The 23,672-nt window shown below is 40.8% G+C and overlaps 1 protein-coding gene across 1 annotated transcript in view; it reads right to left on the bottom strand.

The window, feature by feature from the left end:
• The window catches only part of trpc7b (transient receptor potential cation channel, subfamily C, member 7b), a 137,565-nt gene that overhangs the window by 23,768 nt on the left and 90,125 nt on the right, over positions 1-23,672 (bottom strand). Inside the window, exons 6-7 of the mRNA XM_015945689.3 lie at positions 22,579-22,812; positions 18,014-18,278 (exon numbers count right to left, since the gene is read on the bottom strand). Of these exons, the coding sequence (XP_015801175.3) occupies positions 18,014-18,278; positions 22,579-22,812 (499 nt within the window). The remainder of the gene's footprint in view (positions 1-18,013; positions 18,279-22,578; positions 22,813-23,672) is intronic.

Genomic DNA, 23,672 nt, shown 5'->3' with positions numbered 1-23,672 from the left:
AGCACATGTGCCTAACAGACCAGAACTCTAAAAGTCAAAGTTTGTTTGCAGAAGTGATTAAATCCTCCGCTTTTAAACAAACTATCAGGTTCAAGAATGAATCCACTCACTTCCATCTCACTCAGATGACTTATGAACACCTTTGGTTTGAGCCGTGGTTTGAAACAAGCATAAACATTGTTCCTAACCATTTTATAAACCAAATTCAACATTTTGAACTGCAGCTGATTTAGACTCTTTCAAACTTTGACTGTTCCACTTATCAACCTCCAGCTGCCGCTGAGAAAAGATAAATAAAAAACTTTAGTTTTGAGTGTAGAAATTTTATTTAACTGTTTTAAACTGAAAACAGGTCCAGTGGTAACATGTTATTGAGCATAATATCAAGTATAGCAATATTTTGTCTACAGCTGGTTAGCACTAGCTAACAGCAGCAACTGAGTCTTAGGAAGATTCTAGAACATTGTTGACTTCACATTTCTCTGGATTAACTAACCATTACTGTTCATTCATAGTTTTGTGATCATTTTCTTGAGATTTAGCTTTTCCACTAACTTTGAATTGTAAAAGTTAAATAACGACTGCCACTCCCTTTTAGCCCCCAGTACTTTAAAGGTAATTAAATTTAATTTGAGACTTGCCTAAATCCAAAAAGATAATCCAACTAGTTTAAAGAGGGTCTTCTGTTTTCACACTGAAAACTGACTTTAGGCTCTGGCTACATCACCAATCCATTAATCCTGCTCTTTAGCCATTATTGCTCTAAAAGTTCCTCCAGGACTTCTGTAAACTGTACACAACAATTAGCATTTGTTGTGTCTCATTTAGCTTCTTTATTTTCACCTTCAGGCTTTTGACTTTCGTCTCAGTTATTAAGCAGGATGTCATAAATGTAATGAGGAGATGAGCAACAGCTGTGCCAGGTAAGCTGCCAGGAACCAGAAAGGCACCCTCCAGTGAACAGAGAGAAAAGGACAAAGACTAGCAAACAACACGAGGAGGAGACAGACTTAATCCCAGCTGAGGTTGTGACAACATACGTTGACCAAGACAACAACGATACCTCTCACCACAACAACCTTCAGACTGTATGAAGGCTGTCGATGGTAAACCCGTTTCTTTTTAGGGGCAGTCACATCTCGCTGTTTTATTGAGTAGTTAAATACTGGGTTTGTATTGATTAAGTGTCTCGTCTACTTTTACAACTAAAGACAAAACGGAAAAATGTTAACACAATGTCAGTAGAAGTGTGCCTGCTAGCTAAGATAAAACCTGTTTCTGTCACCAAGAGAGATTGTAAAGATGGCTGGTGGATAGAGAAAGGCAGAGGCAAGGGACGGAGAGAGCTGAGCTGATGACTTCACCAAGGTCTCGATAAGCTTGGAGATAGAAGAGAAACCTAATAAAACTGGGATTTGGCTGTGTTTGTATCTGTAAAACTGGAATCTGGGTTTTAAACAGTGTGAGGAATTTCACTGTCAGTGATCCAGGACCAGAATACCAAATAATAAAAATAGCAGTTAATAATAAATGCAGATATGACTCATCTGGCAGGAAGATGGCAAGCTAAGGCAGATATTCTCAAACACTTTAGGAGTATTGCCTCTGAGCATCCTGAGCTGTCTAAGTACCATCATTATGAAATAAATTAGCAACATTTGTGTTATTTTTTAAGTACCAGAGTCATCAAATTAATTACTTTATGCAATGGCGTTCCCATTACTGGGCATGTAGTGGTGTGTTATTACAATGTGGTTGAATGAAGCACAGCGGTGTCAAGCTTTCTGACAGACACACCATGTGCCGGTCACTAACAACAGCTCTGCACCCACACCCTCCATCCTACCCTGAGCTGTGACTACTGTATCAGGGGTTTCACATCTGGTTCCGTTCGGCCCGGCCCACATTGCATATATTATTTTCATACCTGGGTGGCCTGGTACTTGTCCTTATCCAACTGGGAGTTTTTTTTTGGCCCTTATCCTCTGGTGGTCTGCTCAGGGCTGGCCTGGGCCAACACGCCCACTACGACTGATGGCATGCTAAAATACACGCCTACTATTAGGGGGAGCCTCCAATTTCATGTGCAATTCATTACCACCTCTGACAGTGGCAGCTCTCTGTCTCTTTTCTCAATACTGTGAGGAGCCTCCTTCAGAAGACAAGATTTTATACTTAAATAAAAAGAATCTTATTCTGGTTTATACTATGATTTTCTCACTTTACAGATGAATTACAATCATTTTCTGTTTTACACGATGGATTCTTTATCTAAAGTGATTTAATAATGTCTGGATTGCTTTACAGTAATTGTGAATCAAAAATAACTGTTTATTGTATTTCGTTATTTCAGATCTTAAACACACCAAACAAATCTACTTGATGATTTAATAATGATTTTATTATCAGTCATGTCACATATCTTTTCAGCATATTAACAAATGACAGTTGTATCATATTTAGATCTCACACAGTAAGAGGAATATTTTCTAATAAGCCTAGGACCAATGTTACATCAAGGGCCTCCTACATTTTCTGGCTTCTGTTTGATCCAACACGGACCCAAATGAGGAGACACTTCCTTTCTTTTGTCAGTTCCAGCCAAGAAGCTGAAAATAACACATCTTGCAAGATCACGCCAGATCTTTCAATGGAATACTTTAAGCTGCATCGAACCAGCCTTTTTCAGGATCACATATTATTTGTTTTAACCTGCAAAACGACCCGCCAGCTTCCAGCAGTCAACCAGGGGAGTATCTGTCGACCAGTTGACTCATATTCTAAAGGGGCTACAATCATTGGATACCAGAAGTCTAATTCCAGTCAACTGCCATGTCGAGCAGACTTCACCAGACAGCCAGATCGCCAGGAACTCTCATCACACAGGTACCATAGCTCTGCACACTGGCATTGGATGGGTTTGAATTTGATAACTTCATAACATCACTAAATTCAACCAGATTATTATTATCCCAGACATCACACTCTTTAAGAAACTTAATTAGACTTTTAATAACATACTAGATGATGTTTCATTAAAGCTTGTTTATTGTCTTCAATAATCATTTATCTACAGTTATTCTGTATGATCATTAGTCGTAGAAATATAGTAATAAACATATTTTTGTAAACTATGTTTTTGCTTCTATGTCACATTGCTGGTAAGTGTTGATACCCTGGCATACCCAAATTACCTATTTCCAGTGTCAATCAGATATTAAAGGCTCATTAATATTAATGATCAATATATTTATGGATCATTACATCTTGTTGAACACCTTTCATATGCCATTGACAGTTTATTAATTGTGATCACTTACAAAATGATACACATTTACTCAACAATCACACCTCTGTATAATTTTTTGTTTATGTAACAATAATGTAATTTATCCTAGTCCTAATTGTAATCTAATTAGTCAAAGTTGCAAATAAAGATATCAACAGCTATGCTTTTTATAAGTAGATATGATTAAGGATAAAAACTACATTATATTGGTTGAGAAATCTCAGAATCCCTAAAACCCGAAGGTGGCCTTTTTTATCATTTATTAGACTGGACATGCATTCCAGATTTCTATAGTTCCATTGTTCCTAGTAGAAATGATCATCCCAGATATCCATAAGAACATTCTAACAGAATGAACATTTCAGGTATTTGAAGTGTTCATTCTAAGACAGTAAGGATCATTCAGTTATAAAAATCTTTGATGTTATCGATGTTATAGGGCACAATAGTGTTATAGAACATAAGAATAACATCACAGTTACTTTGCTAGGTAACTAATTTCTTTTACAGTGTGGTAACTGAGTTACTAAGTCAATTACTTTTTGGAAAAAGTCATTTATAACTATAATTAATTACTTTTTAATGTAAGATACCCAACAATGTCCGTAGCCTAATTATAATTACTGTATTTTCCAGAGTATAAGTCACTCCAGGGTATAAGTCGCAGGACCGGCCAGACTATGAAAAAAAGTGTGACTTATAGTCCAGAAAATACGGTAGATATTTGGTTGAAAAAGTTGTTCCTGTTAGCCAAGCAGAAAACCCTGAATTGTTGGTCAAATCTGCTAATTTTGTGTGAGACCAAATTATTCTGTAGAAACAAGTTTAAACTTTATAGGAGGTCACGTGACATCAATGGTTACGTTTCTCCCATTGCATCACGGGAGTGTGTGGCAAGAAACAACATATTTTGCTTATAATTCAGTTGTTTTGCACGTTTAGAGGAGGATTTAGTGAAGCAGATGGATCATTCTTGCAGTGTGGTTGGTTGTTCAGCCCGTGGGATGCTTGATAAAGTTTTATTGGGATTTCCTCCGTAAACAACCGCGAAATATGAAAGAGATGATAGGAAGCGAGCCGGACTCGCCGAAGACAGCCTGCTCAGTCCTTGTGACTATTTGTTAATTAAAGAAGATGTTTTTAAAAACATTCATCTTTGTGTATTTTTAAATCCACTGAGTCATGTTGTTTTTGCGTTCTGATTCAGGTGTCTCAACCCGTGATCACTATAATAATAAATGCAGAAATAAATAAGGACACACATTAACAGTGAGGATTTATACTTTATCTTTGGCCATCACCCACAGGTGCAACATGTTCTCACACCCTAAGTGCTGACAAATAAAGCTGGGTGACCAACGCGCACAAAACAAACACTTGGTCACCTAGCGTCATTTTTCAACTCTTCTGGTGAGAGAATGTGTTGCTAGGTGACGTAAACAACGCTGCAACTCTGCTCGTCGAAGCTATCTGATGCTAGCACGACCACCGCGTTCTGTTTTCAGAAGAGATCGGCTCAACTTTCCTTAAAACAAAATAATTGTAGGCCTCCAGACGTTTGAAAGCCTTTACTTTTTTTAAGAGCACATGGCTTTCAGTTGAATAGGATGAAATATCACCTCAGCAGATTTGTGAAAAAATAAAAATAAAAACACCAGCAAATGAGACCAATGTCTTCTGTCATCCCAGAGCCCATACGGGTTTTTATTAACTTTAATTTTGTCTTCAATACAGACTTTGAGCTCCTCTGTAAACATTTTCCTGTCTGTAGGTGGGATACATCTTAACATTTACGTTGCATACTGATAGAAGGTATGTTTTTGCCACCCAGCCACTCGCGCATGCACACAAAGATGGAGAAACAATGTCAACAAAGATCCTCCTATAGGCCGAAGTCAAGCATGGCAAGTGGAACAAGTAAATAGTTTTAACTGGAGATTCATTACTGCTTTGAAAATAATGTGAGTCTCATGTTTTGATTTCTTCCAAGTAGAGCGAGGGAGTTGTTCCAGAGCCGAGTCAGACCTCAGAGAGGATGATGGCTGATTGGCAGACAAGTTTGTTGAACTAGCCTTGCAGGCAGACAGACTGGCAGGCACCAGATCCCGCTGCCGGCTACAACGATCTGGAGTAGAGTGGAAGAAAGCCCAGAGAGGATAAACGGAAATAAGTAACAGCTGGACCAGGTAAGCTACCAGGGACGAGGAAGACACATCGGTGAGAGCACAGGAGATGGATAAGGAACTTGCAGACATGTGAAGGAAGGCAGGAAGGAGACAAGAGGATTGTGAAAATACACAACCTACAAATTCAATAACCAGTTCACAGAACAGACGTGTTCTCCTTTGGTCCGTAACAACACGAGTGTGCTCATTTATCCATTTCCATTTTTTCCATTTCAATTTTTTATTTTATTTCATCCAATCAAACAAAATTTACATGAAAACAATTCATGTTCTCAAATAATCATAAATTAAAAGGAGCAGAAAGAAGCAAAAACATATAATTTCTGCCCCCTTTACACATCAGACATTAGCTGTTCAACTCAAAGGCTGTCGTTACCCCCCCGGACACAAACAGTCTATCAGCCCACTTAAGAACTTATTATTTCATCAAGATATGTTTGACACTCTTTTAAATACAGAAAATGATTTAGAATGTTATTTCACATTCGAGACTATTCCATAAACAGACACCTTTAACTGAAATTCATATTTCCATTATCACTGTTCGGAATCTTGCTTTTTAAAAAAATATCAATTCCTTTTAAATTATAATTACTTTCTCTTTTTACAGATCTTTTTTGAATATTTACTCCTTTATGTGCTTTGTACATAAGCATCATTCTCATGATTAATATGAAATTCTCATTAAGTCTAATGATAAGAAGCTGTGGCCCAAACAGCAGAGCAGTTGTTTAATAATCTGATGGTTGATTCTGACTTTTCTCTACTTCATATGGTAATTTTTACAGGTATGGAGAAAAGCACAACTCAAATTAATTTCCTGTAGTTTTAGACATGCTATGAGTGTGTGTGTGTGCGTGCATGTGTGTGTGTGTGTGTGTGTGTGTGTGTGTGTGTGTGTGTGTGTGTGTGTGTGTGTGTGTGTGTGTGTGTGTGTGTGTGTGTGATCAGTAACATGAAAGAGTTAACATAAATGTATGCTGGTTAAAAAACCCATCCCTCCAGCGCAGGCTAAATGCACCCTGTGGGAATTATAGAAATGTAAATTATATTCAAAGTCTTCTACCAAGCACAGCCTCAACATTTGCATGTGAACATAGTTTTGTGTCATTAAAGTCTCCTATTCCTACTCAAAAACAAACAAATTCAGCTTTCCAATTGTTTCCATCTCTTCCATCGTTAAACCCACTTGTCTGTTCAGTTTTTGTTTTCTAAAAAATTTAAGTGACAAAGCAAGTAAGAAACAAAGCTGCAAGCAACGTTTCTGTCTGACTCTTCATTTATGCACCTGTTGTTGTGTTTCTGGTACTTGTCTCCATTTCTTTGCTTTGATCAAATGGACTCATTTGGTTCAAGGGTCTCATTTTTATTTGTAGGCAAACTTTCTCATATTTGAGAAAACATAAATGATGCATTACTAAACTACCATTATTTATATCTTTTGTGATGGCGTTTCATTCTGTTACCCTAGGACTGTTCTGCAGAAATGCAGAGCAGATGATAACTTTCTGACGAAGGCCTTTTGGGTTTGTGATATTGTGATGGCCACATCCATGTCCACACAACCATGAATCATAGTACTCTTATGCACTTTCACGATTTCAGTTTGTATGTTTATATTTTTTTGGATTTATTGTTTAGATGACTTAAATGCATTAGTTCTAATTGTACGTGCGCACATTTAGTTAACTGCTGTATTTTATGCCCGTCATTCGTTCTATTTAAGTTAATTTATGTTTTCACTTACCGGTGCTGAGAGGTTCTCCACTTCCTGCTTCCGGAGATGGGACAGGCAAACAGTGTTCTTCTTCTTCTATGAAATAAGGCAGGCTAGACGCCCATAAGGCATATTGCTGCCACACCAGCCAACACACCAAGCTAGCACAACCCATTGCACACAACAGGCACGTGTACCATCCCACCCCGTGTTCCCACATAACCACCAACACCCAAAAACCCACTACCCGCTCACACCCCAGTGAAAACACATAACCGCACACGGAGGCTCACCCCATACTCACACTCCTACCCCATCATCAACACCCACCACCAAGGGCGTCCCACAATCCACAGCAGACTCAGAACCCCCAACACCCCGCAAATACGTCGCCCCCAAACCTCCTCGGGGGACACGTCAGAAAAACCCAACAAGGCCCCCGCCACTGCTGTCACCTCACGAGCAACATCGGACTTGTTGGACGCTCCATTCTTCACCCCTCCACAAGGCCTCAACCAGAAATGCCCAAAACTTTCTTTTATCCCTCACAACCACCACGCCCGCCCCCACATCCCCACCACCAGTTGACAAAGGCACATTACAAGGCCCGGACGCACCACTATTCCGCACCCCCATACGACGCACCGCCTCAGCATATGGGACATTATGCTCAGCCTGAACCTTCCCCACCTCCACCGCCGCCCTATATGCCACACAGCCCCTATAAGCCGCTTGATGGTGCCCACCACAATTACAACATGGGAGCGGTAAATCACAACTCTTGCCGTCATGGTCACTCCCGCACCCCCGACAAAGCACCCCCACCACACAAGCACCGGCCACATGGCCATATCCCTGACACCTAAAACACCTCAGAGGAGGCTCCTCGTAAGCCCTCACCGCGAAACTCAGGAAGCTCAACTGGACACGAGCAGGGAGTTCCACTGTGTTGAAAGTAATCAGCAGTGGAGTGGACCCATGTGCGTTAAACCCCAGACGCTAAACAGCCACCACCACCGCCCCACTCATGGAACTAAACACCTCCAACTCAGTGGCCTCGCTGGAAATGCCATACACCACACTCTTAATCACACAACCAGACCTCGACTCAGAAACCACCACGTCCACCCCCAGAAACTTCTCAATCCGCAGCGCTTTGTGGCACTGTGACTTATTCCGGCATACCACCACCAACAGCCCACTGAACACAATGGTAGCGTCTAGCACTTCCCCTACCACGGCAGGCAAACAGGGTTGAAGGGGTTCTGTCAGATAAATACAGGAGGAGCTGATGGGGCCGAACCAATAGCTCCAGGAGGAGGGGACTGAAGGATTTCCTTTGGTTTATTATTTTGTCATTTGTTAATTAATTTCATAATAATAATAATAATCATCATCATCATCATCAAACTCATATAGAGCTTTATTAGGACACTCAAAGACGCTTGCGTGAACCCTTACATTCACACGCTGCCAGTGATGTAAGCTACTTTGTAGCCACAGCCGCCCTGGGGCGGTCTGACAGAGGCGAGGCTGCCATTTGGCGCCGCCGGCCCCTCTGACCACCACCACCACAGGCAAGTTCAAATTTAAGTTTGAAGTTAAATAGTTAGGTTCATAGGTTAGGGTGTTTAGTTTTATTAATCTGACTCTACTGATTTGTGTGTTTAGTTTTAGTTAGTAAATGTTTGTCTAGTAATCCCTATTGTTCATATGGTCTGATCAGCCAGTGTGTATATACCCTTGTGGGTCTTTGTTTGTTAGGTCAGTTATGGTTTCAGTCAGTCGACAAGTTAAGTTAGCAGTTTATTGAGTTTCAGTTTGTTTGTTTGACGTCTTTAATGAGCTCGAGCTATTTTGTAAAGATATTTTAAAAACAAAGAAAATTAAAGAGCCTCTACTTTTGGCGATTCCCTGTGTTCCTCTACTTATTTGACTTGTTCCTTCACAGATATAAACATTTGATTTTAATACTATAGCAAAAACCTTTTCTTTTAAAAATAACCAAGTAGCTTTGCTTCAGAAACAGATAAACAAAACAATTTTAACTGTAATAGAAGGAGTAAGAACAAAGACACGTTACTTGATCTTTATTTTACGAAGGGGCGCTATAACAATGTCAGGATTTTATTTCAGGTAATAGAATAAATAACGAGACTTTACTTTACGTTCACTTTAGTACATTTTATCAGATTTGTGTTCTGCATGACTTATTTATCTAATTAATTTAACATAATGATGCTGTCTGTTGTTTTTAACCATTCTTTAGCACGTCTGGTTCCTAACTTGGATATTTTATATCACGTTCTTTCAAACGACTGGTTAGGAGCCCCTTTAGCACGATTATATGTAAGATGTCAAATACCTGGCTTTAATGGTCATAATACAAATAATTGGAAATGAAGAATTTTGGCACAAACTCTGAATGCCGTTAAAATCTTGTTTGTTTCACGTCACCTATGTCTGCCTTCTTCTCTGTGATTATTTTTGTTATCTCCCTTCTGCATTTGACATTCGGATGCTCTTGAATTGGAAAGGCTGAACATGACACTTCTGTCTTTCCACTGGAGAAAATAGATTTGGTCCTTTATTTTCGCCTTCATTTCTGTCATCTGCTCCTTATCTTCCTTTCAGGTTCCGTCTCTTTCACCAGAAATCCTGTCTCCTCTCCACACTACCCTCCTGTCAAGCATCTTTTTACTTTTTTCCTGCTCAAACCTTTCAGCTTTTACCCCAAACTCTGTATGTCTGGGTCTTCATTCATTCTGTCTAGCTCCCTTGTTCAGCCTGAATTTCATTTCATTAAACTGTTTTAAACAGTTCACCAATCCCCCATTTTCCTGCTTTTATCACCTCTGATTGGGTATTTTGTGATAATGTTCCTCTGTGAAACTTTACCATTGAGAAAATATCCTATGATTTATGCTAACCTGAATTAAAACAGAACATAATAGTGCATTAAAGATTAGGTGAGGAAAGAAAATGCCAAAATTCAGTGAATAAAATATTCACGCTGCATACATTCTGATTTCTTTCCATCTTTTCAAATGGTTATGCTTAAATCTTTGCTAATCCTGGGAGGATGCGCGTCTGCTGCTCAGCCTGCATGACCTTCTCTGATTCCCTCTCCCCTCCTCTTCCTCCTTTGTCTTCATATTCTGGCAGGTCTCCTGCATTTTGCCTGAACAAAGAGTCAAGCCAAAAACATCCTCCTCTGCATCGCTCCCTGTGGTTCTGTTCTCATCCGTCATCCCATCAATCTTCCTCTCTCTTCCTCCTCCTCCTCTTTTTCCAAATTGACTTTATCTCCTAACTTTGCTGCACCACTTGACTCTCCTGCAACTATTTTAATTTACTTCCTGTGCTTCAGTTTGGAAATTTTTAATAGCTGATTTTCTGTTTCTTTTATTTTGTCCTCCTTACCTCTGTCTATCCCTCTGGCTGTGCTGAGTTTTCATGCACCACTGAGTAGAACATAAAGGCAGGCCCAATGCTCTGTCAGCACTGTCCAAATCAAACTCCCGATAAGTGTTTGTGCATGAATTGATTGGAATGTGAACGGTTCCTCATAAAAACCTAATAGAGCAAAAGGAGGGAGTGAAGAGCAGAAAGAATGTGCTGCTTTAAGTGCATTTGCACATGTGAGAAGATAAGTGAGTGGGCACTCAAAGAGCATCTATGCATGCGTGTGTGCATTAAGTGTCTCCATGCCTGTGGAGTTTGTGCATGTGTGTGTGGCTCAGTCTTCATTAAACCCTATCAAGCTGTGCACTGGTGTGTGTGAGTTTTTATTATAGCTGGTGATCGTGCAAGTGTGTGTCGGAGCGAAACCCTCATCCTCCCTCCACTCGTCTCACTCCTATGCTAATCTTCCCTCCTTCTCGTCACTTCCTGCCTGAGCTGTCCCTCCTGGGGTATCATTACCTTCTCCACCTGCCTCCCTCCTCAATGAACGAGCATTATCAGAACGGCCTTTTGTTCATCCCTCCATCAGACGTGCCCTTTCAGACATCTAACATCAGACAAGCACATGCACAACACAGCACCTACATGTGCTCTTCACTGTGGACAAGGTGTTGTGCATCTACCATTAATAGTGACATACTTCCCTTTCTCTTTTATTAGTGAATTAAACATGTAAATGGGGGAAAAAAACATTACAGTACATGGGCTATTATTTCTGAGGTTGACGAGAGATGCACAAAATCAAAAATGAAACCTCTTTCTTCCTCACTGCACAGCTGGGTACAGGTATTTGCTCTAACATGCTCAACTCAAACCAGGTGAGAGTTAATGTCAGAGTGACCCCTGGTGGTCACACTGACAACAACAGTTCCTGTGGATGGTAAAGCAACCCAAACAGGCAGATGACACATTTCCAGAAGGGTCAGATGGTTATTTCCTAGATGGATGTAAGAACTTCTGTGATGTAAACTTTTAACATGTTTACAAAGAATATGTTAAAGGAGAAGCAATTCAGATGCTACAGCATTGATCTCACTTCCATCATCAGTCAAATGTACTGTACCTTTTTATATGTCAATGTCAAGTTTATTTATATGGCACATTTCCAACAATCAGAGATTGCACAAAGTGCTGTACACAGACAAGCAGTAAAAATAAAATGATAAAACACTGAGAAACATCCAGTAGACCCTAGGTAAAATAAATTAACGATAAAATCAGTTAAAAGCAAGGGTAAAAAGGTAGGTTTTTAAAAGAGACTTAAAGGCAGAAAGGCTGTTAGCAGACCTAATCTGTAAGGGAAGGTTGTTACAGAGCTTGGGAGCGGCCACAGAAAAAGCTCTGTTGCCTCTGGACTTCAGCCTAGACTTGGGAACAGATAAAAGATGTAGAGAGGATGATCGCAAGTTTCTTTTGGGGACATGAGTGTTTAAGAGTTCAGACAGATAAGGAGGGGTCAAATTTTGTAGTGCCTTTAAACAGAGCAGTAGCATTTTAAATTGAATCCTGTAAGTGATCGGGAGCCAGTGGAGAGCTTTTAAAACCGGAGTTATGTGATCCCTGCGTCTCCTACCTGTCAGCAAGCGAGCTGCTGCATTCTGAGCCAGCTGCAAGCTGTGAATTGACAACTGCTCCAGTCTATGATATAGAGAGTTGCAGTAGTCGAGTCTCGACATGATTAGCAAGTGTAAAACCTTTTCAAAGTCTTGAATTGGTAAATAGGGCTTGACTTTACTAAGAACACACAAATGAAAGAACACACTCTGGACCACAGAAATCTGTTTATCAAGCTTAAAATGGCCATCAATGAAAAAAAAAAACCCAGATTCCTTGCCTGAGACACGCAAAAGGATTCTAAAGGGCCAAAAACACTGTTTACCCCGTGCAACAGCCCAGGGTCCCCAAAAACGTCAATTTCAGTTTTTTTTTTGTAATTTAAAGTGAGAAGGTTCAACTGTAGCCAGTTTTTAACATCTTTTGGACAATTCAGTAATTTATCAAACAATGGCCTTCGAGAATGTAGTGGGACATATATCTGCACGTCGTCCGCAAGGAAGTGGTATGAGATGCCATGCTTATGAAAGATGGCGCCAAGGGGCAACATATACAGTGAGAACAAAAGCGGGCCCAAAACTGAACCTTGAGGGACACCACAACCAAGTTTCGCTGGAGACGAACAACACTGCTCCATATTTACAGAAAAAGTCCTGTCTGACAGGTAGGATTTAAACCATTGCGACACTGAGCCCCGGATGCCAATGTCATGCTCTAGGCGGGATAAAAAGATCTGATGGTCCACCGTATCAAAAGGCTGCCATTAGGTCTAAAAGGATCAATACAGCTGATTGACTGGAATCGATAGTTAGAAATATATTGTTAAATATTCTTAAAAGAGCAGTCTCTGTACTGTGGTATTGCTTAAATCCTGATTGAAACTTCTCTGAAACACCATAATGGTCGAGGTAGTCCTGCAGCTGCCTGTAGACAATTTCCTCCATGACCTTAGAAAGGAAAGGGAGTATGGAGATAGGCCTGTAGTTGGAGAGCACCTTGGGATCGAGATTAAGTTTCTTTAAGAGCGGCTGACTCTCAGTTAACTCTCTGCTCTCTCTTCCTGGTCATCATGCTGTCTGGAGATTTAGCTCCATGTGGGCAGCCTAGCAGAACACAGCCATCCGCTGATGCTCAGCGGAACAGCTTCTGCAGATCCACATCACGCTAGGTACAGGCAGCACTGGGAAGTGAAAGTCTGACCAGATGTGCCTTTTATGGCTAGTGATAGTAAAAGATCAACACGTGAGGAGGAGAGGGGAGGGGCTTTTCATGTGCCATTTAAAATCTGACATCCTAGCTCCTACCTCATACTCCACTTTCACCTACTCTAATGTACATTCTCTCTGTACTTACCTCTATCTATGTGCTGTGACCCCTTCACCTCTGACAGAGCCAGCTGACCAGCTTTCTTCCTCTAAGTGGTCTACTGTTGGTCTCGACAGAAAGTGCATTAATAATCCATAAAGAAATACATCAACCTAAATGTTTTCTAACCTGAAAACAAGCTGCAAGGACATAAATCCTACAGATAAAACATTGTTTCTTCTTCTACTTCTAAATAGAAACCAGACCAGGAAATTAGAGCTAAAAAGATCGGTTACATGAAAATGTCACTCACCGACAGGTTCGGCAACCTACTCGAGTATTTAATCAATACCCCTGATATCGCATCATTGGACTTATATGTATCCAAAACCCTTACAGGTTATATGTCAACATAAATTCTGCCTACTTGTCAATTAGAAAGATGACTGGTGAATGCTCTAGGCCTTACTGATTAACTAGTCACCATTAGAAGGGCAGAAAGCATCATCTAGTCACAAACAGCTTTCCCTATTCAGGGTAAAACATACATAACAAGCAAATTAGCAGAAAGGTTGAGAAATGATTAAGCAGCTTTTGTAAGAAATAAACACCTCAAGTTTACAGCTTAAATATACCTAAAGACAACTAAATAATCTTGTGGAATCCCACAAGTACGGCTAAGAAAACATGAAAACCCATTTTAGCTCCAAGCATCAGCACTTCATTGTGTCCTAGGAAGCTCCAAACCAACACACACTGCACCTCACAAGCACACACTTATCTTTCTGTATGCGACCGACACAAGGAGGAGAAAATAAAAAGCTCCATAAGTTACTGAATGTTCAGATTAGATTAGTTCCAAACCAGCCTCACCACACTCCAACAGATAAATAAAATGATAATAACAAAAGCAGAAATAGTGCGGCATTGCCTGCTGTGGATACCTTCCTCTGAGAAAACGAGTTGTGACATGTGACAGCAAGAAAAAAAAAACTCAGAGTATTTTCTTTTAAATAAGAGTGACGATAAGAAGAATGATGCTGTTAGCAGCCTGCGACTGATAACTTTCTAACAAACATCTGACGCTGACGATGCCCAAGTGAGGATTGCTGACTGTGAGGGACAGGAAAGGATTAATATGTTGCGATTATCTTTAATGCAGGTTGGTAATGTGGTGAAATATATCACAAACACCTAAGGCCTATTGTTTTCTGTTTTCTTGTCATTTAAAATGAACTAAAATAATATTTAAGGATGCATGGTTGATTTTATGAGCTGCAGCCATGTAGATTCACTATTTTCAGGTGAAACACCATCATTAAAATGTGTTCTACTTTATTTACAATTGTCTGAAAGCGCACTTTAGCAGGCTAAATGCATTTATAGCCGTGAATGTGACAGAATGCCATTTAATAATTTGAAATTCACATATAGCACAAGCTGTCCTGGTCGATCCATCTCCCAGACACCATGAAGCAGAATGTAGACTTCTAGGAAGGAGCTATAGGCGTGGAGAGGAAGAGATGTGCATGGGTTGAGCCAATACTGTCAGTCTACACTCCTCGTTAAATTCTAGTCTATAAAACACAAATCCAACCTGATACTTTCTTAAATGAGCAGCAGATTTTAGTGTAACAAAAGTTATTTAAACCAACTTAATGAGCAGGGTAATGCAGAGACCTTTAATTGGGAATGGACTCAAGCTTTCTGAGCTGTTAGTCTGTGTGCAGCATTCAGGATTAGCACAAACACATCCTCTGGATACACAGGCATGTTGTGGACAGTTATAAAGTTACATATTAATAATTTAAAGGTCCTATATAATGCAACATCCACTTTTGGAGCTGTTGACCATTTTATATTATTTCCTCCCCCAAAGTGTTATTTAGCTTCACACATCTATTTTCCTGACTCAGCTGCAAAACCTCTGCTGGCCTGCTGAGCTATTGCAAACACCTGGATGGGGCACAGTTGTGTCATCATGCCCCACTCATCCCCATCATGATAGTGCTGAATCCGGTTGCCTCCTCCCCATGTCTGTAAACACTAATGCCAAGTTTCTCTGTGTAGCTAGAGGGGAGATTAACTCATTAACTGCTTGCTGTTTCCTGATCAGAAAAGCCCTTCGCTGCCAGCATTTTTCAAAAATGTGAGCACTCTCCCTCTCTGTTATCATGGAGACGCATTTGCCGCACACGCACCACCGGTTTTGTCCTGCACTTGCTTCATCCCGCCCTTCTTGCTCTTCATTTTGATGCTAGTTTGGTGAAACATCGTCAGTGATGTCCTCATTAATGTTTCACTCTGGCTCAAATTGAAAAGGCTGAACAGATGACATGCTGATGTTGCTGAACAGTCACTACATGGTCCCAAAGCCGCCGGTGCAACCAAGGTACAACCATATGATGTCACTACACAGAGGGCATTGCGACGCTGACAACAATGGCGACCTACGAGTTAAACAATTTTTACAAATTTTATAAAAATGAAGGCATTAAGAAGGCTTTCTACACCACTTTAATATAACAGATACTAACATTTATCTTTTAAGAACCACAAAGTTTTGTAACCTGGGTTCCTTTTAAGAGTCACAGAACATTGCACTGTATGATGATGTAAACACCAAAACTACCAAAACAACCAACACAAAGAGTAGACTCACCTTACATCGGGAAGAATCCGTGTATTTCGAGCCATGTTATGACCATTGTTGAATTTTGATTGGCAGAAGCTTTTCTGGTTTGCGTCCCACTTTTTTTACAGCAGCCCAAAACGATCTCCTAACACATGGATTGTCTGCTTCCTGATCACATGACGTGTGACGTACACGGATAAAGATCGGCTTTAGAGCTGGGATGTTTGTTCTCACAGTGCGGGGGCTCGTTCCGACGCCCACACAGTAAAAAAAAATGCAAATGACAACTTTAGTTGTTCGCATTATTCTTTGAGAAAAGCCTAGGCTATATGTTGTTTAATATTTATTTTGTTGCTTTGTGGGTTTTCCTTCATGCTTTTTAATTGACACAAGTCTAATAATGAATTCAGATGGAAATAGAAACCTCCCAAAACCAAATGAAATAGTAATATAACAAACGTCACAGAAAAGCATATGTGGCAGTGTGAACGTCCTGTCACTGTGTCCCGATTGATCATGCGCCCTGGCTCCTTGGCCAAGGGGATGTCCCTTTGGCTGACTGGTAAGCGTCATGACTCTCACCCGGGAGTCTGGGGATCAAATCCCGCCTGGGCCCTCATTTCTCCACCTTGCCACACATACAGTACAGCTCCCACATTCACACATAATCTCTGCTTTCTTTCTCCAACCTGCAACTTCTTCAGAACACCCACCATGCCACGCTCCCTTAAGACTGGTGTAGCCAGAGCCAACGCCCACATAGTAGAGCTGGTTAATAAGGCCCTGGTGATGTTTGCGGAGTGCTGAGTAATGATTAATGTTCTCCAAAGTTCGGATTGGAATCTGATTTCATAATCTCATAAGCAGTTAAGTCTGTCACCATTTTGTTAAACAGCTCATCTTTCACAGCTCCCTGTGGTTTTATAGATTTTATAGAGAAGTTGTTACCACTTATAGTTCATTCATCATTTGTTGTGTGTTTAGCATTTCCTGAGTTGGTTCATTTTTAGAGACACGAGGCTTTCGCGGACAGCAGCTCTGTAATATTACACATGTATGGAGGATAGTAAAATGATTGAGGTAGAAGACACAGATTAGGTTAGAGGTCATCCAGTCACCTTGACTCACACCAGCAGCCATTGATCACGTCTAGCCAAAATAATAAACGTGTGCAGACATGAAAGATCAATGAGGCGGGTGCCTCAGCATCTACTAACATCTCCCTATAATGGTTTCCAACGGTCTTCTAAAACTATTGAAATATCCCCCCCCCCCCCCCCCTCCCTCTTTGGACCACATGGATGCATTAATAAAGGACGGAAAATGCTCTTTTACTCATCACTTGTTTGATTTATAACTTCTAACAGACACCTTTGTTTGATTTTCTGGAGCTCAGACCCAGTCTAACATCGACATCTTTTACACTGAGATGAAACAGTAGTCGATACAAAGTGGTGACAGTTAAATGCCAGGAGTCCTAACTTTTTATCAGTTATTAAAAGGAAACCGATTTACAAGAGTCGTGTATTATAGATCTTAGTGTGTGAACCTTTTTAGATTTGACCAAACAGTCTGAATGCCACCATGAGGCCCGAAAGCAGATTATGGTCTGATCTGCTCTGAAACAGCTTTTAATAAACTCACAGAAAACAATCTCATCCAGGAAGTCATGCGACTGTTTCTATTGTCCAGGGGATTTCAGCGTTGCTCAGCCATAACGGGCAGCAATACAGATCGAGTCCAAACCAAAGACCCCTGACAAAACTGATTTGAACTCCTTTCCTCACACTGACCTATCAAACATGTGACCACACACGCTCGCAGCAGCTGCTGAACCAGTCTCACGGCTGACTTTAACTCACGTGGTGAAGGCGGGGTTGTACTTGGCTCCCAGGTAGTACGAGTAGAGGTTGAACATGCCAATCATGAAGGCCACAAACACCATGATGAAGATGACCATGAACTTGAAGATGTCTTTGACAGTTCGCCCCAGGGAAATCTGTAGTGGGCCGAAGCTCTCGTTGGCGGGCAGGATGTAGGCGATGCGGGAGAAACTCAGCACCACAGCGATGGCGTACAAACCCTCAGAAATGATCTGAGGGTCAGATGGGCGCCACTTGTTTCTGGCTGCAGAAAGAGTGAAATAGATGTTATTATGTGCTTGACATTTTATTTAACCCCTAACTCATGCAACCATTAGTTAAATATTATTTGTCAGATTTCCAAAACTGCAATGCAAAGGTAGTTCAGATAGATTTAAATGTTTAAAATGATCACATTTAGCTAAAAAAAGCCCTGCTTCTTAAGCTCTTTCTGAAAACAGCATGCAGTGATTGAAATGTGTGCAAGAGATCTTCCCCTAGCTTCTGGCAACACAAGCTCAAGAGACTACACAGTAGAAGGATGGATTAAGTGGGAATGAAATGAGGAGAAGCTGGACTTGAAGATGGAAAGAGGGAGGAGCAGCAGGAGGAAAGGGAACCGAGATAAGCTGAGTAGGCGGCAAACAGAGCAGATGAAGGAGAAGTGAGTTAAAGCAGAAGAAATGTGGACCGGGAGAATTCAGAAGCATGTTAGGAAGGGAAGAAGTTAAAGAAATACAAACTCAGTATTACTAGTTTGTGCTTTTCTCAGATTTAAAGTGTCATAAAAGATTCTGACCACCAGGGGGCAGAGACGATGAGGGTTCGATTCTTGGAACCTGTAGTTCAGTGACATGCATCTGATATGTACTCTACATCAAGATAATGTTGTACTTTCTGTTCAAATCTGCTTCCCTCTTCTTTTTGGAGCCGTCAGCATCATGACAACCATGAACGTGTATGTCAGCTGAGTGCTCCATAAGCTTAGTGAAAATCATTCAAACAGATTTGTGTGCTGCAGTGGGGGTGGGGGTGGGGGGTGGGGGGGTGGGGGGGGGGGGGGGGGGGGGCTGAGTCAGTCAGAAGCAGGCAGGTCTGAATGTGTGTGTGTCACATGGGATTTATTTTGTGGAACCATTTCTGATCAAAGCCCACTGCTATTTTCTGTGGGCTAATAAACATGTATCGTAAATAGTTTCTGTTCACCATCCACATGAGCATCCACACAGAGAAATGACATAATACCACACTAAAACTCATCCATTCTGACCAATCAGACGTTATGGTTAGGGACGGGTACCGAATTCAGCATGTTTTAGGGCACCGACCATATTCCATAGTACTGACTGAGTTCCAATTCACTTTATATGAAGCAGACTCAGTGTTGCCAACTCAGCGACTTTGTCGCTGTTCCTAACGACTTTTTGACCCCCTCAACAACTTATTTTTTCCAAAAAGCGCCTAGCAACAAACCTAGCGACATTTCTCAGGACCCGTTGCTACTTTCTGTAGAACTTTCTTGTAGATATTCCCTACAGATTACCAACAAATAAACCATTTGCACTCTGAACCGTTCTTCTGGGAGTAAGGCAAGAGAATGATAGTCTGCTCATGTGCACAAGGACTGACCAATCATAAACCGCTTTCGGCCGGGCTGATTCGCCGAAGACAAAGGTACAGTTGCAGAGCTGCAGACTCACGCCGACGTCTGCTGCTGCTGCAGACTCACGCTTCTACTAGAGACGGCACAGGGGTCAAACTGCGATCTCTGGTTCTGCAGCCGTCAGACACTATGGCTTTTCCTGCATTTGGCAAATAAAGTCAACGAGAGTTTCAACTACCGTCCCGTTTACACACGCAGCTCTGTGGCTCATCTGAATTTCCTTCAGTGACACAGGGATGGTTATAATATGAGACACCCGCCCCCTTTTGCTCAGTGCGCCATTTTTATCACGATGGAGAGAATACACAACGGAGAAGTTGAGAAACTATGAGGTGTAACAAAACTGCTTTTTAGGAAAATAGCTGTGAGAATGAGGAGAGCAGGAGGTCTGAGTTATGCTATGGGGAAAATGAACGCCAATGTGGCGTAATGACGTCATCAACATGTAAATTAGCAAGTGACGTCATCTGGCGACATCTAGCGACCTTCGGAGGGGGGGGGGGGGGGGGGGGGGGACTTCAGCCACTTTCAGTCAAAAACAGTTGGCAACACTGGAAGCAGTACCTTTTTTCGGTACCCGTGCCGCGCCAGAGCTAGACGTCGTCAGTCACTGTGGACGAGCTGTAAACAAAGCAGCATGGCAGAAGGGAAGCATTCTGAAGTTTGGGTCCACTTCATTAAATGGGATGGGTAACTGGGTGATGATGAAACCAGAAACAACGATCTAAGTTAGGCATCATCATCCTAATCTGCTCCGGTAGGTAAATAAAATGTTTAAGATAACGTTAGCTTGATATCTTAGCTTCCGTTCGGCTAATGGTGCGTTCACTTTTTACTTGGAACTTCAAAATTCTGACTAGATGAAAGCGCGCACGCTCTAAAGTTTGGCTTCACTTCATTAAATGCGAGGGGCTATTGGGTGATGATAAAACCAGCTACAACAATCTGAGTATGAGGCATCTCATAAAAAAAGAATAAAAGAAAGAGAATTCGGCATTCTGAGGTTGAAAGTCAGAATTCTGAGAAAAAAGTAAGAATTCTCTTTCTTTTTTTTCTTTCCTTGTCAGTGGCTCTAATCCTCTTCCGTAGAGTAGAAATAAATAAATAAAGTCAATATTAATCCCCCCCCCCCCCCTCTCGAAATGGTCGGCGAATTGTCCGCTCCCAACCCCGTGACCCCATCTCACTCTTTGAAATGTTCAACTGTTGGCAGCCCTGTCCCAATATTAAAATACAAACTGTTGTATGGTATCGAAGTTTGCTTTAGTTTCATTTGTAGTTTATAATACACGGTCTCCTCATCAAAGTTATTCCAGAGGGCACAGATTACATGGAGAGTACATACTGGGTTTGTTTTGCATCACTTAGAAACAGTTGTTGTTGAACGTTTTTATATTGAAGAATTTTGTACAACACTACGATGATAAAATACAAACAGTTGTATGTTATTTATCATGATATTTATCAAATATGGTTATATATTGGGAAAATAATATATATTTAAATAAAAAAGCAATTAAAATAATTATTAAACATTCAAAAATATCAAAAATTGATACCGTTACATACCGGTATCGATTCGTAGGTACCGGGAATTGGTACCGTATCGATTCCAATGTTAAAGTTACCCATCCCTAGTTATGGTGCATGCTGGTGAACAACACCGTGGCACAGACAAAATCCTGCTAACAGTCAACGTCACATGGACGTGCAGATCATGTCTATATTGAGTCTGTCTGTCCAGCCCACGTCTGTAGGACGTCCAAACAAGGTCTTTGCACAGTGGGAAGAGAGCAATGACAGAAACATGGCAGCTCTGCTTTTCACAGACTTCACAGGACATCAGTTGTGTGTCGCTGGAACTTTAAACGTGTTGGAAAAAAATTCATGCAACAAAATCTTTCTCAAAATAGTCAGAGATCCATCGACTACATGATCTAATTTGTACGTCCTACAGACGTGGTCTGGACCGATAATATAGACATGATCTGCACGTCCACGTGACATTGACTGTTTGCAGGGATGCTTTGTATTTCAATGTGAGACAAATTTGAGAGGGGTTGGTAGCCAAGCTGCAAACAATTTCAGACATGACTGAGACACTTTGTGATTACTTTCACATGCTCATTTGCATAAGTATCACAAATTATTAGCGGTCACAAAAAAAAACCACATGACCCAGCTTTCTAAAAAAAACGTAGTACGTATGAATTAACTGTGATTTCAACTTATTGTTTCACTACTCTCTGCCTCCAGCTGGTCACCAGCCATCACAGCTCAGGGAGACTCTGACCTTAGGTTAAATAGTACGCCCCCTTTCATTGCTTTAACTCTGAATCAAAATATCATTAATGTTCAACATTATGAACCTCCCTTCCATTTTTACCTGAGCCACAGCCTAATGAAAAACAGCCCACAAAGAAACGACACACCTGAACCAGTGTAAGACCAAAAGTGTTCGTTTTCACTCTTGAGTCCATCTAATAAACAGTTCTTGTAATGTGGCCCAATGCTGCATGTGTGGCGAATGTTAACCAGACCACCAAATATGGTTAGATCTGTGCTTGCATCCAGTCCAGATTGCTGTAATCAGGTCAACAAAGACAGACGTTAATGTCAGATGTTACCAGGGTCAAAGTTTCAGGTCAAGTGGAAGCCATGATGTTTACATGTCTAACTTGAAGATTTTCACCAGGGACAAACAACAAAGACAAAAAAAATATAGATTTTTAGATATGAAATTAGCTTGTAGAACAGGACAAAACACGTTTCACAGTCAGAAAAGGTAAATAAATGGTTATAATGTAGAATGATAACTGCTCACACAACAAACTTGCTTATTACAAAGAAATATTTAGTAAATGATGAAAAGAAAAATATATTTCTTTTATGAATGTCATACCATAAGTGAAGTAAGCTACTTCATCTGGCAGTGAGGCATTGCTGAGGTCGTCATCTGGTACGTGCATGTCCACATACTGCTGGGCTTTGGATGCCTTGAGGAATGCCATCAAACGTGCCGTGAAGGATGCCACAAAGATCGACAACATGCCGAAATCTAGAACATTCCAAAGGTGCATGATGTACTCTCTGGGGCCGTCGCTCCAGATCTCCTTACATTCAGACCAAATCATGCCTGAAGGAGGACAAACACACCAACACACACAGCAATAAGCACGTTTGGTGAACAAAATCAATATGGAGTACACAAGGCGGAGGAGGCTTTTGAGACCTGTCATAAATCATGTATAGGCTATACTCAAAAAGGCACAGATGTGCCACTCAGACCTCAGGTGGATACACACAGTTAAAAGCCTAATTTTGATGTGTGAAACCACTCTGCTCTTCTCCAGATGGAACCAAAACAAGAGGAAAATTGCTTAGTGAAAATGTAACATGATCAGTATCTCTGAAACATGCTCATGGAATTACGTCTATACAAAAGCTGCAGCACCTGTCAGCACTAGGGCTGCAACAAACGATTATTTGGATAATCGATTAATCAGATGGGGTCTCGACACGATTAATCGATTAATCGATTACATGGGGAAATTTTTAAAAACTGCTAGGGAAACGTTATTTCTCTCCTTCCTTCACTTTATTTAACACAACATTATTAGAAAACAGTTCAATAGCAGAAAAACAACATGCCATCACCTAAATTGTCTTATAAGGTGTATAGACAGAGACCCTAAGCTACATCTATCTGTGACCTAAAATGCTTGGTCCAAGTTAAACAGCTTAAGGGCAATTCTCATGTGTTTTGTTTGATCTCATCTGTTGACATTTATTTTAAATGTAATTAAACATAGGCTGTGAATTAATCAAAATTAATCACTATTTCCAAAAATGACTGAAAAAATACCAAATAAAGCAAAAGTAAATGAATGCCATCCTCCTTGCGATGATGCCCTGGGCAACTGCCATAAAGTCACATCAAGAAATGCTGCTGATCATTCCAATGATCCCAAATAGACTCACATTAGGCCACATGAA

The sequence above is a fragment of the Nothobranchius furzeri genome, chromosome 1, assembly GCF_043380555.1.
Source record: "Nothobranchius furzeri strain GRZ-AD chromosome 1, NfurGRZ-RIMD1, whole genome shotgun sequence".
NCBI classification, from domain to species: Eukaryota; Metazoa; Chordata; class Actinopteri; order Cyprinodontiformes; family Nothobranchiidae; genus Nothobranchius; species Nothobranchius furzeri.
Note: the sequence above shows the minus strand (reverse complement) of the source record. Positions and strands in the feature narration are given on the sequence as shown.